The following is a 17,180-nucleotide window of genomic DNA, read 5'->3' as shown; positions in this document are numbered from 1 at the left end:
AGTGAATGGATCAACTCGGGGAGGCAGGTGTATTCTGCCCAGTAGCCCTTTAAACTGATTTTTGATTCTGAATTTATAATTGCAAATCTTTTGCTTCATAATTCTTACTAGCAATAGAAAATGAACTATTTGCTGTGATAAAAACACTGACCAAAACCAGCTTGGGGAAGAATGGGTTCATTGCATCTTACAATTCTAAGTGACAGTCCATCTTTGAGGGAAGTCAGGCAGGAATTCAGGGCAGGAACCTAGAAGTAGGAATTGAAGAACAGACTATGGAGGAATGCTGCTTACTGGCTTGCTCCTCTGGCCTGTGCTCAGTTTGCTTTATTATACAACCCAAGACCACCTGTCCAGGGTGGCACTGTCCACAATGGGCTGGGCCCTCCCATATCACTCAACAATCAAGAAAATGGCCCACAGGCCGGTCCTACAGAAGAAATCCCAACTGATGGTTCCTTTTCCCAGGTGAGTCAAGTCAACAACCAATGCCAACCATGACACTCACATAGCTCTTCATTTTATTAATGTCTTTTTCTACTAAAATTGACTCCTGGGCCAGGAGACAGCTCAGCAGGTAAAAGCACTTGATGTGCAGGCCTGATGACCTGAGTTCATATCCCCCAAACTCACGTAAAAGCCTGAAATGATGGTGTGTGCCTGTTATCCATCCCTCCATTTCTAAGGTGAGATGGGAAATGGAATCAGGAGGGTCCCCAGAAGCTTGAGCACCAGCAAGCCAGTAGTACACTGCCCCACCACACAGAGACCCGGCCTCAAGGAGAGCAGAGGACAGGGACCACCAGCCAGGCTTGTCCTCTGATCTCTTCCATGAGCATACCTTCAATGCACAAACAGGTGTACACACATTAGACACACAAAAATAAATAAATATTTAAAAATGACTCCTGAAGAACAAAGAAGCAGAGAGAAAAGCTGTAAGGAAACATTTAATAATCACATTTCTCAAGTACTAAAGGAGAGATCTGGGAAGGCAATGAGGATGGACTGGTCTCATAATCAGCAATGTGTAAAGCAATCTGGAAACTTTCTCTGCAATAAACACACCATAAATATTATGCACAAATTCACTCCCCCCCGAAGCCTATTCATGAACTTCATTTTCAAAAGTGTTAATGACTCCAGAAATAGATTCATTTTCTCATGTGCATCCTAGAAATGCCATCTTACAATCTTCAATGTGTGTTACAAGGTAAACCTTGCTGCCAGTTCAAAGCTACCTGGAGTTGGAATGAACACAAACATCTGGCTTGAGACATTTTATTAAACAGTTTTAGATGTTGAATGCTACCTTTAATAATAAAAAACGCATTCCAATACATACTGAACTTATTTCCTTTGGTGAAGAAATATGAACGAGACATGCATTAATATTCAAAAGCAAAGTACTTCCCAGTCCAACTTGAAATACCCCAAGAGCACAAAAGATTCTCAACACACTCAGATTATGTAGCATCAACACTCTTGGGAATGGCCAGCTATTTGCCATCTATGGCTTTGGATCTGCTTCCATGATGGTTTCTTGAGCATCTTCTACCTCTGACAGCTTTTCATCATCTGTAGTGAGAAGAAACAAAACCTTAGTCAATTTTGCCCAAATTTTACATCTAGTGCATATATGAAAACATTTAATCTCTTATTAGGAAATACATTTAAAGCAAAATGGCAAGTTATGACTACAAATGGCCCACATAAATGTTTGGGTTTTAAAAATGCTCATTTGGAGCCAATGAGATGGCTCAGCAGGTAAAGGCACACCCCCCTGGGACCCACATGGTGGAATAAGAGAACTGACTTCTGGAACTTATCCTGACTTCCATACCCATGCCATATGGTATGCGTACATACCCCCAACTCCCACATATGCTAAAAAATATTTAAATACTGATTTGGTTATTCTTGCTTATCAAAATTTAAAGTTTGTATGATAGATTTCATTTAAAACAACAACAACAACAACAATGGGCCAGGCATGCCTTTCATCACAGAACTTGGGAGGTAGAGGCAGACAAATCTCTTGTGAGTGTGAGGCTGGACTGGTCTACATATTGAGTTCTAGGCCAGCCAGGGATACATGGTGAGATCCTGTCTCGAAAATGCAGAAAAAAAACAAAAAAACAACCAAATCTAGGTCTTAGCCTGACTTTGTAAAAACAATCGGAGACCAGGGTCCACAGAAGTTTCCAGTTGGCTACAGTCAAAAGAAAGAGCAAGTCTTCAACCTCTCCAAGCCCCTGCAGTCACTAGGTATCAATGTCCTAGTGCAGTGTGACTTAGCATTGCTTGCCTGTGTCTTGAATCACTGCCTTACAAAAGAGAAAACCAGGAATCAAGTCCCATCATCCTTAAGTTTTCCCATTACTAGATAAGTAATCACAGATTACCACAAAACTCTTCACATATTTGGAAAGTTGGACACATGAGTGACTTCTAATGCCACCCAGCTATTTGGTTCTGGAGGCAGACTCCAAGGCATTTACTACAAAAGACACATACCTTAATCACTTAAAATCTTCACCAGCATTAATTTTAAAATGATTTCTACTTACTTTCCAATGTTTGTTGAAGCTCATGGATGGTACTAAGAAGAACATGAAATTGTTTCCGTCTCAATTCCAGCTGTGTTAGCAAGGAAAAAAATTATGTAAGTTGGTCTATAAACACACACACATACACACACACACACACACGCTAACATATATATATATATATGCAAATACCTTATCTTCAACACTTTCTTTAATATGTGAAAGATGCTCTAATTCTTTTCCCAGAGCCTCTAGCTCCCTGTGGGGGGAAAAAACATAAAACAATGTTATAGTTTTCTACTTATGGGAAGGGAATTTATATATATGAGATCTTGATTATAAAACAATATTTTAAAAATAAGAGAAGGCTATGAGTTTAATATTCTCCATGGTGAGGCTTTAAAAACAAGATGGTTTCTTATCTCCTACATTGCACTATTTTCATTACAACTACACTTAGATACAAAGTTTAAAATAACAAGAAAATACAGTTAATAGCATAAAACTAATGAACTGATACATTTTGTCTTACTAACTTCAAGTTATTCTTTTAGTGCACGAAATAAAACCTGGGGATGGAGAGATGGCTCAACAGTTAAGAACACTCGCTCTTCTTCCAGAGGATCCAGGTTCAATTCCCAGCATCCAAAGGGTGGCTAACACCCATCTATAACACTGGTTCCAGGTGGTCTGACACCTTCTTCTGGCCTCTGTGGGCATTGTACAACATGGGCGCACTTACATACACACAGGCAAAACACTCATACACATACAAAATAAATAGACATAAATACAATGTTAAAAAAATTAAAACCTGCCAGTTAACTGGAAATACTCTCTGAGCCTGACCCTGAGCCTCTTTCCCTCAGCTGTTCTTCTCCTTGTGTGTCCTTCCAGCCCCTTTCAGATGCATGTATTTGGATTTCTGATGCACATACAGTATTAGTTTACGACATTTGGGAGAGACTTACCATTTACATTTTGGGATATTTTAAAAATGTGTATTTAGCACATTCTTTTTGGTTAATATTTTAGTATTCTATTATACTAAGAGAATAAATTACACACATCCACTTTCTCGCTGAGGCACATTACATGCATTTATTCTGGGCTTATGGGTGGGAAGGCTGAAGAAAGAAAAGGATCTAAACAGCAGCATTAGAAAATAAAATACTGAAATCTGACCCTTCCTTCGGACACATGCTCTACGTGTCTATGAAAATGAACCACAGGGAACACTATCCATACTCGTGTATAAGGGTTGGCTCCCCACAGAGCTTTAGCTTACTTTAGTGTTTCATGCCTGTCTGGATGATGCTGGATCACTTTTGCCAGAGCGTCATATTCTGAAAGACATGAAACTATTGGTCAAATTAAGACTTTTTTCAGCCTGGGTCATCAAAACAAAATGTGTAATATGAAAACTGACGTCCTACTCATTTTCCTGGCACAATAATGGAGCGTGCCGACAATCCCTTAGTCCAACACAATATAATTACACGTGACTTCCAAAGCATTCCAAATAGGGATTTTTAGCTCTCATTCATTTTCCCACTACATGACAGAATATAAGAGGCTCCCAGAGGTATAAATGAACTTGGTACCATCAAGTGTACTGATTCTACAAAGGATCTTATTAACTGTTTGTCATGCCCCTATAAAAACAAACAAACAAAAAACAAAAACCACAGTGAAAAAAATTCATCCTTTTAGTCAGTAACACTTCTCAGTCATTCTAAAGTTAAAAATTTCAAACTGAAACAATTTAAAATCCAAGTCATTATTTCTGCTCCACTGAAATTTCCACATTAAGTCATGCAACTCCTGCTAACCTCACTTATGAAATAACGTCACTTAAAAGCTTCTAGCCTTGGGGCTGGAGAGATGGCTCAGTGGTTAAGAGCACTGGCTGCTCTTGCAGAGGACCCGAGTTCGATTCCCAGCACCTACATGGCAGCTATGAACCATCCTTAACTCCAGTTCCAGGGGAATCTGAAGCCCTCTTCTGACCTCCATGGCATTGCATGACACTGGTGCTCTCACATACATGCAGGCAATACACTCATACACATAAAACAAAAATAATAAATATTAAAAAAAAAGAAGAAACAAAACATGTTAGTTAGCTCCCTAAAACATGAAATTCATTGTTTTGGAACTCAGCACATTAATTCAGTAAGAGTAATTTTATTTTAAATAATCCTTCTGTGTTATAAAATATGTTCAGTATAAAAAAAATCAAAGTGACGAATTTAAACCATAAAAATGCACAACCATCAAACAACCAATAACACTTTCTATTTCCTTTTGGGTTTTCATAATATTGTCACAGCTACAGTTATGTCTTCATTGATTCATTTACTTGTTTGGTTCTTACTACAGGCTGGCTGGCTTAGAATGTGTGACCCTGCCTTAACCAAGCACTGGGATTTCAAGCATGCACCATTACACATGGCTTAAACACTGTTCTTTATGTTTACTTTTGCCAATTTATATAATAGGAGGAACAATGCTTCTGTTATTAAAAAAATAATGTTTGTGGCTGGAAAGAAGGCTGAGTGGTTAAGAGCGCATGCTGCTCTTATAGAGGACATGAGTTCTGTTCCTGCCACCCTTATTGGGCAGCTTATAACTGCCTGTAACTTCAGTTCCAGGGGATCTGATGCCCCTTTCTGGACTCCTCAGGTGCCCGCACTCAAGTGCACATACCCACACTCAAGACCCACACTGAGGCTAACAGCCATCTGTAACTCCAGTTCTAGAAGATATTACACCCTTTTCTGGCCTCTGCAGGCACTGCATGCATGGGTGCACTTACATACATGCATGCAAAACACTCATACATATAAAATAAAATTTGAAAAATAAAAATAGGGCCAGAGAGATGCCTCAGCAGTTAAGCGCATGGGCTGCTCTTGCAGAGGACCCAGGTTCGGTTCCCAACACCCATATGACTCCAGTTCCAGGGGATCTGATGCTCTCTTATGGCCTCAGTGGCATTGTAACTTGGATGCACTTACATTCATGCAGGCAAAACACTCATACACATAACATTAAAAATTAAAAGAATTAAAAAAGGTGCTGGAGAGATGGCTCAGTGGTTAAGAGCACTGGCTGTTCTTGTGGAGGATCTAGGTTTGGCTCTTCACACCCACATGGCAGCTAACACTGCCCATAACTCCAGTTTATAACTCCTCTTCCAGCCTCTACAGGCACTATACATATGTGGTGCATTTACATACATGTGGGCAAAACACTTATACAAATAAAATAAAAATAAAAAATAATGTTTAAAAACATTTATCTTGCTGGGTATGGTGGTGCATGCCTTTAATCCCAGTGCTCATGAGGCAGAAGCAGGCAGATCTCTGTGAGTTTGAGGCCAGCCTAGTCTACATAGCGAGTTCCAGGACAGTTGGGGCTACAGGGAGACCTTGTCTCAAAACAAAACGAAACAAAAAACCCCCAAACCCAAACCCAACAACAGTTATTTTACTTCTGTGTATGTGTGGGCACAGTATGCCATAGCATGGGTGTCATTCCTCTCCTTCTACCATGTGGGACTTGGGGATCAAACTCAGGTAGTCATGCTTGGTGGCAAGAGTCTTTACCTGCCAAGCTGGCCCCTAAACTTCAACCTGTCTATTAGATACCCTCATAGATGTTTGCTTGCTTTATGCGGAATAGAACCTTCCTGGGTTTAAATTCTTTTTCTTTCTCTTTTTTTGAAAGTAGGGCCATGACACTAATGAATAAACACCCAAATCTGGTACACTTACATAGCTCCTTTTGTTGATTAACTGTAATATTACTTAGAAAAAAGGATCTGAAGATAGCAAAAAATATTACAAAATACTTTCAGGAAAAAAGAAATCTTTTTCAGCATAGTTTGCCTTCTAGAAAATAGTTTTAAGAATCAAATACAGGCAGTGTGGTGGCACATGCCTTTAATCATAGCACAGGAGGCAGAGGCAGGCAGATCTCTATTAGGTCAAGGCCAACCTGGTCTACTTAGAGAGTCCAGCCCAGCCAGGGATACATAGTAAGACCCTATCTTAAAGAAAAGAAAATCAAATCAAATACAGTTCCTAATTATTTTTTAATTGATGACGTTACAGACTGTACCATGAAAATAGTAATCAGTAATTAAAATATCTGCACACCAAATCCCTCAAAACCCTTACCTTGGCGATTTTTCCGTATTCGTTTTGCTTGAAGTATTTGCTTTTTGCACTCGGCAATTTTTTCATGTGCTCCTGCAATGCTGCATTCTATACAAAGAAAGTTTTTAAAAGAAAGTTGCAGTAACATGGATAATCTCTACTCACTTTCAGTTTTCGAACGTGCCTCTAAATTGAGCTTCCACTACTAACAAAATAGACATTCACATCTTAAAATATTACTATAACCCAAAAAGCTATATCATATCAGACTGTACACACTGTTGTAGCTAACACTGTAATTGCTAATATCCTTTCATTACAAACAAAATACTATATTTTTTCTTTTTAACTACAAAAGTACAATTATATACAGCAACAGTAAGCTTACCTATTTCTTTGTAAATTTTTTCATAATTTTCCATTTCTCGCAGATTCATATCATATACTAGCAAAGTTTTGCCCATTGAAAATTCACACTGAGACAGTGTGCTCAGCATGCGCTGGTACTGGCTGTATCTAACAAAAAATGAGAAGGAGAACAAAGATGCTACAGATTGCTAATGTTAAACTAATTTAGGTAAACGTTTGCTAACTAAATTAAACCAACTTCTGATAAAACTGTTATTTGAATAGCACAGAATACCCGTTCCTTATCATTCTTTATTCTGGATGTAGTATGCCTGAATTTACAAACTACAGTAGTCACAGATGAGAGATGAAACTGTTGCTCTCATCAATATAGGGTTAATGTAAATGATGTCTGAATTGTTTAAATCACCTTTAAAATACTTTGAGGGTAATCTTCAGAATTCTCTTCTCAAGTTTTTCACTCTATATGGTACACCATTTATGTGGAAAGAAAATCCAAATGAAAAAGTTTCCTATGCTGAGAAATTATCAATGTGCATACATTTTTGCTGCAGCTTATATACATCAACACATTAACAAAAGAAAAACTTTCTTCTAGACATTGTGTTTCAACGAATACAGATTTACTAAAAGTGATCAAATTAGTGGTCCTGAACTTAATAGTCCCTCCTCCCTCCCTTCCTCCCTTGCTCCCTCCCTCCCTCCTTCCCTCCCTTTTCTTTCTTACTACTATTATATATTTCTTTATAAACATAAGGGAGAACTCCAAAGAGAAGGCCATAAAAAAAAAAAAAAATCTACTTTCGATTAACCAAGAAGTGGTTGTACCAGACATGTAAGATAAATGAAATCTGAAATACGTAAGAGGGTCCTAATAAAAATCACACCAGGACACTGGTATAGAAACAACAGTGAAATAAAGTACCCCTCTTCTTGTGATCCAGAGTTGCACCATTTAATGAAACTTTTCACTAGCAGATTAATTCTTCGATCATCTCCAGCACCATCTCCATCAATCAGGAGACGCTTTCGGATGACTTCGTCTAGAAAGAAGAAGGGCAGGTGAGAGAAGATGACCACCTGGTTCTGGGTCACTTTCAAGGACAAACCATATCACCACCCATTCATTCATTCAAAAGAAAATTATTGAAATATAAATGTACTTAATGCTGCTGAACTGCACTCTTAAAAACAGTAAGGTAAAAATGATAAATTTTATTTGCATTTTGCCACACTAAAAAATTTGAACTGTTTTAAGGAAGTGATTGTCTATGGTATATCTGCCCTTGCTCTAGGTACTGAATCATAGGTGAAGAGTCCTGCCCTCAGAGTCGGCATCTATTTGACTATTGAGAGGAAATAATTTCCAAATGCAACAAAAAACTGTCAATAATTGTTAGAAAATCCATTTTGGAAAAAAACCTTTCCAAACCAGATGAAGGTAGGACTATTCATGTTTTAGCCAGTGAGAGCCACTAGGAAAGAGAAATGCACATTCAAGTACATAGTATCATATTGGAAAAAGAATTTAACAGGTCAGAGAAAAGAATGGGTTTGTAAAGTAATCCAATTTAGTTGCTACATCATTAAATGTTCTTAAACAACAGTCTCGCTTTTTTTGTTTGAGAAAGGGACTCATTCTAGCCCAGGCTCGCCCAGAATTCACTACATACCCTTGGCTTTCCAAGTGATAGGATTATAGGCATGAGCCACCACATCTGTAGGGATCCCGTTTGCCCCGAAACAAAGGAGAAAAAGGAACACAAAAGCAGTGTTGATGACAACCAGAACAAATGGAGTCCCAGCCTGCCTGTCTGGCAGGCCTCAACTAGGCCTTGTTCTTAACTTTGGGCCATAACTACAAAGGCAAGTGGAAATTGAAAAAATAAGCAAAACATCAAGTTCCATCCATCAGATAAACCCTGATTTAAAAAGAAATTAAAAAGACACACACGTTTTTGATGCCGCAATTCCAACCCTAGGATTTTCTTTTTTGAGATTGTGTTTCTCTATGCAACTGCTACATAGCCCAGGGAGGCCTGGAACTCACTATGCAGCACAGCTGGAATTCCAGGTACAAGCCACCTGCATGTGCAGGAATACATCCTGTAGACAGGCATGTACCCACGCACAAGCAGATGTAGAGAGATGTCTGTAGCAGTGTTATTTGTAGTACAAAATTTGCAAACCTAAACATTAAGGCTTGTTAATCATGAAAGCTTCATATGATGTAGACGTAGGCAGTTAAAATAATGCAGGTATACATGCTGCTGCCAAAAAAAAATCTCCTTGGATAAGAAAAGAAAGTAACTCCAGAGAAGCATATATGAAGCATGCTACTGGCATTCAGAAGAGGAGGCAGTATGTGTGTACTCAGAAAATATTTCTGGAAGGATTGCCAAGAAACCGGTACTAGTAGTGACTTTCTGAAGAGGGAACAACAGACACAGAGGAAAAAGTTCTCTCACGTGCTGCTTTAAAATTTTACTTGCTTTATTCATGGGCTTTCATTTTCTTTATAATTAAATGAACTATGTTTTAAACAAAATTTACAGTCTAAATAATTCCTGAAGCGCCTGCATGATGAATCAACACCTAAACTTTTTAAACAATAGTTCCTCTGCATAGGCAGAAGTGTTTTTAAGCACAGGTGCAGTGGAGATAACTTTGGCAGGCAGATGGACCCAGTGTTTGACAGTATCAGACATTTTTAGAATGGGGTTAGGCTGTCAGTTATGGCTTTGAACGGCTGCTTTAGTACAGATTTGCCAGATCCTATGACTTCATGTTTGAAAACTGCAAACGAACATTTTCAAATTTTAGCCATCAATGATGTTATCTGAATAGTTCTTAAAAAAATTAAAATGCAAAATATGAACATGTTTTTACTACAAATATTTGACTCTTAATTTTTTACTTATTTTTTTGAGACAAGGTCTCACTTGTGTAGCTCTGGCTGGCCTGGAACTCATTAGGACTCACAGATCCACCTGTCTCTGCCTCCAAGTGCTGGGACTAAAGGCAAATAGGGCAAAAGACATCCCTTGGTCCAATGATCTGGCAGCACTGATGCTGCTGAATAAATATTCTGCTCTTTTAACTTCTGTCCCCAAGTCTCCCCAAACCTTACCTCTCTTCCCAGATGCCTGGGCTTTCTACTTTATTGAGAACTTGGGATTCCACATGTAAATGCAGTAGGAAACAGGTAGGTAAGATCAGAAGAAATCAGGGGTGAGTGACTGAGGGAGGAGTTACCACCAAGATCCAGTTTTTAAAAGTTTGGCAACTAACTGAAAATATTTAAAATATTCTGAGATCATTCCAGCCACATCCTTTAGGATCTGTTTTTTTTTTGTTTTTTGTTTTTTTTTGTCTTTTTGAGACAGGGTCTCCTTGTAGCCCCAGCTGTCCTGGAACTCAGTATGTAGACCAGGCTGGCCTTGAACTCACAGAGATCCGCCTGCCTCTGCCTCCCAAGTGCTGGGATTAAAGGCGTGTGCCATCATACCTGGCAGGGTCTGTTCATTTTTACATATGAGTGTGCTACTCTAATCTATCAAGTTTTGGGGAAATATTTTCAGGCCAAACAAAAAATCAACAGCCTGCCTTGTTTTCCTTCTCCACTGGGAGAGAGGCTTCTGAGGACCCACACTGCATCTTAACCTCATTCACCCTGCTGCTCCCTCAGCATCTCATACTGGGCCTTACTCAGGTACTTTATTTTTAAGACATGACCCCATTTGGTAGCCAAGGCTTGCCTAGAAATATGTTGTTGAAACTCATAGCAATCCTCCTGCCTCAGACTTCCAGGTGCTATTTATTATAGGTATGAGACATTATACCTGACTTCAACATTTTTAAACTGGATTTGTAATGCCCGCAGAGTCCTTCTAAGGAGCTTTGTCTTTTTAAAAAATATTTTATTTTTATTTTATGTATATGAGTGTATTGCCTGCATGTAAGTGAGTGCACCCCTGTTGTGCAATGCCACGGAGGTCAGAAGAGGGCCTCGGATTCCCCGGGAACTGGAATTAAGGATGGTTCACAGCTGCCATGTGGGTGCTGGTAATCGAACCCAGGTCCTCTGCAAGAGCAGTCAGTGCTCTAAACCACTGACCCATCTCTCTAGCCCCAAGAGCTTTGTCTTAATTAAACATCAACAAGGACTAACAAGCAGCTCTCTTATTTTAATTGCTATAGCAGTGATCACATGTACGGAAAATGTGTATACCTGGGCACAAGGTGTAAGAGTACCTTCTAAATTCACAATTATGGAGAAATAACACCATGAGCACACACATGAGCACAGACTACAGATAAAGAGGAAAACTCCCCTTGGCTTGGGGGCAATCAGGGGAGGTAGAATTTGAGTGGCTTTGATTCTGACAAATTATTACTTGAAAATTGGGTACTTTACCAATATTTATAAAAATTTTGAAAACAGGCCTGACTCAGAAGTGTGTCAGATATAGTTGTGTTTAAACAACACAATATGGAAACAACCCAAATGTCCATCAATGGGTAAATAAATGAATTTTGATACAAGAACATGAAGGAGTATTACTAAGCTGTAAAAAATGAGGAAACACTTTATGATACAGAGTATTTATGACACAAAGCAAAGAATAGTATGTATGGCATGCTTGTAGTCAGTAAAAGTGGGAGGAATAAAAATATGTATTTGCATGCGCTTCTGTGTGCATAGATACACTGGAATGATATACAACACTAAGGGGGTCACCAAGAGGGGGACAGGCTGGAAGAACAAGGTACGTTTGATTTTTTAAACAGGAAGACTACTCAAACCTGCTAGGTGTTGCTATTTAAAAAAAGAAAGCATGCTGTAGCCTTTCCATTTCACCCCACACTAGAACACTGTGAGCTCTAGAATGGGCACACCAGACCCCTAGGAAGACGCATGAGGGAAGATAAGGAGACAAAAGCTAATTTAGGGGTCATGCTGTGGGAGTTCAAACAAGAAATGCCCTACTGCTGGCATTAACTAAGCTGTTAACCAAGTATTTAACTGGGCTGTTAAAGATTCGTGGGCAGAACTTTCTGGTGGGAGCTAGTACAACATAGACTGCAACTGGGGAAAGCCAATAGGCTAGAAGGCTGGTTAGGAGGCTGGCAAGCCACATGTGGTTAGAACTACACAGCTTAACATACAAGCAGAGTAGAATCCAAGTTCTGGAAGGCAGGCTCCCAGAGCAGACACTCAAATAGGAAAGGGCAGGCAGCAAGCAGGAAAGTGGCAAAGCCAGTTCAAGGGTTCACAGCCTCCCTGCCCAGGCTGTCTCTGATCCTACTTGTATTAAGAGCCCCATCCCTCTTAATCTAAGCACACCCTTCCACAGCAAACTCCAGAAATCTTGGTGACAAAGGTTTGGCTAGCACATGCACCCAGTGCTTGCTCTGTGTGTGAGCACAGGAGGTCAACATCTATCCCAGTAGTAAAATGGGATAAAACTATATAGTTTGCAGAACTGTTGAGAAATGCAATGGAAACATAAGTGAAAGAATACAATGCCTATCCATGGGACAGATGTATTCTTTTCTTCACGCTAAACTTAACCCACAACTTTCAACCACCAAAAATGTTGGAGAATGAAGATTCATAGATACAGCTATATCCCTATGTAGATACATATTAGACAGTCAAAACTGTGCCCAGTTAAGACTGCTTGTCTCAGACTTAGAGCAAGGTCACAGCATTTCTTTCTTAAAAACTGCCTAGACAGTTACTGCCAAGAAACTGCGGGTGAGAATTACTGCAGTGACGGGGATAGTGAGAGCGCTCACTGAAGAAACAGAAAGACATGCCTGCTCCTAGGCTGGGGCTGCTTCCATTCCCTTTCAGTTTAGAGTTCCTAACATACACTCGAAGAGCATTTTTATTCTTAGTAACACCTTCTCACCTTGTTCCTTACCGAAGACACCTAAAGCATGTTTTGCTTACTAGATACAGTGAATTTATAAGCTATCATGCTTGAAGCCTTCTGTAAGCCATGTGATTGCTTCTATTAATTTTGGCAGGCCTTGGAGCCCATTCTGTTAAAAAAACAACAACAACAAAAAAACTAACAAAAAGCTTAAAACTATTTTATTGATAATAACTTGAGGAGAAACTAAGGACATGTAAAAATAATGTGCAAATTCCTATTAGATTACCATCGCTCATGAGTTATTAAGATGAATTACATACAGCCCATTTGTTAGATTCCTCACGTCAAAACTCCACCCTTCATGAAGTTTAAAATCATTAGGATAATTTTTAAGGTAAACAGTATATACAGAATATACATAAAAGGTGGACAGAAAGAATAAACACGGTTTGATTCCTCCACATAAATGTTGCTCTCTCCTGAGATAATTAGGTCTGGCTTAAACAAACTGTTAATGCTAAAACCAAAATTAAGTTAAAAACTTTTAAGTCAGGTGTGGTGGCTCAAGTTCAGGGTTATAATCCCAGCACTCAGGAAACTATGGTAGGAGGACTGTTTAAGGTTGTCTCAAAAACATTAATCAAAATTAAAATTTTAAAAGGCGCACGTGCAAAACAGTGCTGAGACCTTTTGTTTTTCCATTTGCCTAAATACTTACACAATTATACAATTTAAGGATAAAAACTTCAATTTTGCTTTGAAAAGCTCTCTTAGCTAAGAAACATTATTTAATAGTTGAACTGCATTCATTAGCCCCTTTCTAGTCTACAGACAATGGAACAAATTGGGTGAACCCACTGGTACTAGTGGGAAAAGTGAATAATTAACACTGAGCCACTGAAGCAACAGCAGACACAGTGCTTTCCACTCCTACTGGTGAACATGCAGCCACTCTGACAAGTGTCCCAGCTTGGCTAATAAAGCAAATGGCCATTCAAGTTCAAAGTGCTTACATATACTATTGAGTTTTATCCTTGAAATGACCCCATAAAGTCTGTTATTATCTTCAATTTCTTTCATTTCCAGATGACTGGTGTCATCTTTGCACTCATGAGAAAATATATACAATTACATTATTATACAGTTCCATTATTTTGCCATATTGTTTATGGGCATATTAAAATCATTATTCTAAATTTTCATAAGCATACACTATTACATTACAATTTATTATCATACACATTACACTTTTCTAATTAAGAAAAAAAGTTGTCAAAACCAAAAGACTGTTAAATGGAATGCAGAGCTCATCTCACCTCACCTCATCTGCTTTCTCACCCTCATCTGCTGCCCTAGCTATCAACATAGCTACTTAATGTTCTCTGTACACAGCTGAACACTCTTTAAATGGTCACCTATACAATACAAACTGTTAGAACAGTTTAAATTAACAGTGACAACATTGTTAACTACTTTGCAGTTAGCTAAAACCCAGGTTAGTTTTGCAGGAACCAGCTGAGTGACTAAGTCACTAACTCCCCAGGACTTCTCCACTTTTTCAAAAATGACAGTACTGACTGGTGAGGTAGCTCAACGGCGGAGTTCATGAGTAGACGGGGGCACTGACTGAAGTTGACCTGTTTATAATTCACCATTCCTGTTCCTCCTGTTCCCCCACCTGACAAAAATCACTCACTCCTTTGAGTTTTCTATTTCAGTCAACAGGGAAGTTGCCCAACAAGGCACACAATCACTTAAGTCAGAAACCTAGGATCAGCTTTGATTCCCAAGTCCCCCATGAGCAATCCGGATACTTTCTTTTTTTTGGTCTTTTTGACACAGGGTGTCTCCCTGTAGCCCCAGCTGTCCTGGAACTCACTATGTAGACCAGGCTGGCCTTGAACTCACAGAGGTCCACCTGCCTCTGCCTCCCCAGTGCTGGGATTAAAGGCGTGTGCCACCACACCTGGGCAATCCTGATATTCTACATGACCTCTGTCTGAAGCTTCACTGGAGTTCCATGTTGATCAGAGGCCCCATGACCTTCCATTCAGCACCACTGCAGCAGGAGCTGAGACAAGACCATATTAGTGAAGAAGAGACTGTGGAATCTGCTGGCTTGGTTTTAGGCCCATGCTCTACAAGTATCACCTCTGCAATTCTGGGCAAATTAACCTCTGGATAATTAGAGCACTGCCTGACACATGGCTAGAACTATATAAATGTTAGTAAAAAGGAGAGTGAATTTAGCACCTCACTTGCCCTTTTCCTCAACATTGTTCACAAAACAGAGTGTGTGTGTTTTAAGTGCTAATCTAGGGCTGAGGCTGTAGCTCAGGATGAGGATGTAAAACACTTACCTAATGAATGGGACCAAGGCTTCTGTCCTCAATATGGCAAATACATTTTTTTTTTTTTAAAAGCTAATCTGATCACATCATGGCAAAGTTCCCAAGTTTCAGTGGCTTCCCCTGACTTTTTTTCTTTGGTCTTTTTGAGACAGGGTCTCCCTGTAGCCCCAGCTGTCCTGGAACTCACTATGTAGACCAGGTTGACCTTGAACTCACAGAGATCCTCCTGCCTCTGCCTCCCAAGTGCTGGGATTAAAGGCCTGCGCCACCATGCCCAGCCCTCCCTGACCTTTTAAAAGTTCACAGCTCATAACTTTCTAAGTTCTAGCTAATAGTTAATATTTTAAATTTCGTCTAGCATTTGGGCTTGCACAGGTGGTTGGCCATTTCTAATTCCAGTTCAAATACACTTATTTCTCCTTCAAAGAAAGGACTGGAAGTAACTTTTTTTTCAAGGAGGTTTTCTAATCACCAGCAAAAATGGATAAACAGCCACTTACACATTCCTACAGCTCCTGTCCTGTGGTAATATTTGCCACCCTTAAAACCAATTATTTAGGACCTGCCAGAGGGTTCAGTAGGTCCTGACAGCAAGCCTGACAACCTGAGTTCAATCCCCAGAACCCACATAATGGAAGGAAAGAACCTTCCTCTGACTGAAAAACGAGCAAGGTGGCACAGTGGGACACACACAAAATAAGTAAATGCAATTTAAAAAATTAAAAGAAAAAACCCTAGCTGGGCATGGTGGCACACACCTTTGATCCCAGCACTTGAGAGGCAGTGAGGGGGATACATGAGATCCCGTCCAGCTGAGGCTACAGGGAGACCCTGTCTCAAAAAGACCAAAAAACAAACAAACCAAAGACCCTAATTATTAAATGTTAACAGTTAACGCCAGACTGCAACTTTAGAAGAGAAAACAGTTTTTCCTGTTGGTTCTGGGCTATAAACTGTAAACCTAAGTAAGACCTAACCTGGAAGTAAACATCAAACATAAAACTACAGGTATCTATAGTTACTGGTCACGTTTCCCTCAAACAGACCCAATGTAGCTGGGCTTTGGAACCTCCTCTCCCCCTACTGGGGTACCTCCTACATCCATCCTTGCCTGAAAGTGGCCCCTTATTTCTGCTCTCGGTCCACGTCTAAGGATGACAACGGTCCACACCCATCACCCCCAATTCATTCCACTGACAAAACCGTCCTCCCCAACACGCATTCCTTTTACTGGGGGGCCCTGAGCTTCCGGCTCACCCCGTGGGCTCCTTACCTAGTAAATCTCCCAGGTACACTTCCCGACCGCCCGGTCTGCCGCTGAACTCGGAGTTCCAGGACCCTGGCGACCACCCCGCGGTTCGTGGGCCCTCCGCGCTCGGGAAGCGCCCTCCGTCATCACCCTAGCCTCCGCAGCCTCCGAGCACCCCGCCCGAGTCCCCGCTCCCCCAGGCCTCCGCCACTCCCTACCGCGTGCCGCTGCGGGGAGCCCCTCCACCCCCAGCCGGTTAGGAATCCCTCCGCGGCCACGCACCGCCCCCAGGCCCGGGGACCGGGGCCCCCCCCCCCGCCCGCCTCCCGAGCGCCGCAGCGACCCCCAGAGAGGCCCCAGGGCTGTCCCGGCTTCCCTCGCCCGGGCCTGGTCAGACTGAGTCCCGTGGCTCCACGGGCTCTGCCGGCCGGGCGGCGGCGGGCCGGTCGGGTGGAGGCCGGAGCCCCTCGGGGAGGGCCGCGGACCCTGGCAGCGGCGTCCCGGCGCCGAGTCCCCCACGGTCACCCGGGCCCCGGGTCCCGCGGCGGCGATCGGCCTCACCGTCAGTCACGGCTCCCATAGCGTGCGCGGCGGGGGGGCGAGCTAGATCGGAA

At 41.0% G+C, this 17,180-nt stretch overlaps 1 protein-coding gene across 2 annotated transcripts; it reads right to left on the bottom strand.

Annotated features, from left to right (window-relative positions):
* Nucleotides 1–932: 932 nt before the first annotated feature.
* Nucleotides 933–17,174, bottom strand: Thoc7 (THO complex 7). 2 transcript variants are annotated; one of them, XM_008827497.3, is made up of 9 exons: nt 17,128–17,165; nt 16,591–16,656; nt 8,007–8,124; nt 7,101–7,228; nt 6,734–6,820; nt 3,838–3,895; nt 2,742–2,808; nt 2,571–2,640; nt 933–1,578 (listed from the first exon to the last, which is right to left on the bottom strand). In XM_008827497.3, exons 1-9 carry the CDS (start codon nt 17,144–17,146, stop codon nt 1,511–1,513), a joined length of 681 nt encoding a protein of 226 aa, XP_008825719.1. In that variant the 5' UTR covers nt 17,147–17,165; the 3' UTR covers nt 933–1,510. The 2 variants fall into 2 exon arrangements, with proteins under 2 accessions (XP_008825719.1, XP_008825720.1); XM_008827498.3 differs by lacking the exon at nt 16,591–16,656 and having other exon boundaries at nt 1,270–1,578; nt 17,128–17,174.
* Between the last annotated feature and the right edge of the window lie 6 nt (nt 17,175–17,180).

This window comes from Nannospalax galili, unplaced genomic scaffold (assembly GCF_000622305.1).
Source record: "Nannospalax galili isolate Female #2095 unplaced genomic scaffold, S.galili_v1.0 scaffold91, whole genome shotgun sequence".
Taxonomy (NCBI): domain Eukaryota; kingdom Metazoa; phylum Chordata; class Mammalia; order Rodentia; family Spalacidae; genus Nannospalax; species Nannospalax galili.
Note: the sequence above shows the minus strand (reverse complement) of the source record. Positions and strands in the feature narration are given on the sequence as shown.

What these genes read in the sequence shown, in the direction of transcription:
- Thoc7 (XM_008827497.3), bottom strand. An exon ending in AAAAATTTACAAAGAAATAG is followed by an intron (nt 6,821 to 7,100) that starts GTAAGCTTACTG and finishes TTCTTTGTATAG; the next exon opens with AATGCAGCATTGCAGGAGCA. An exon ending in AATACGGAAAAATCGCCAAG is followed by an intron (nt 3,896 to 6,733) that starts GTAAGGGTTTTG and finishes CATGTCTTTCAG; the next exon opens with AATATGACGCTCTGGCAAAA.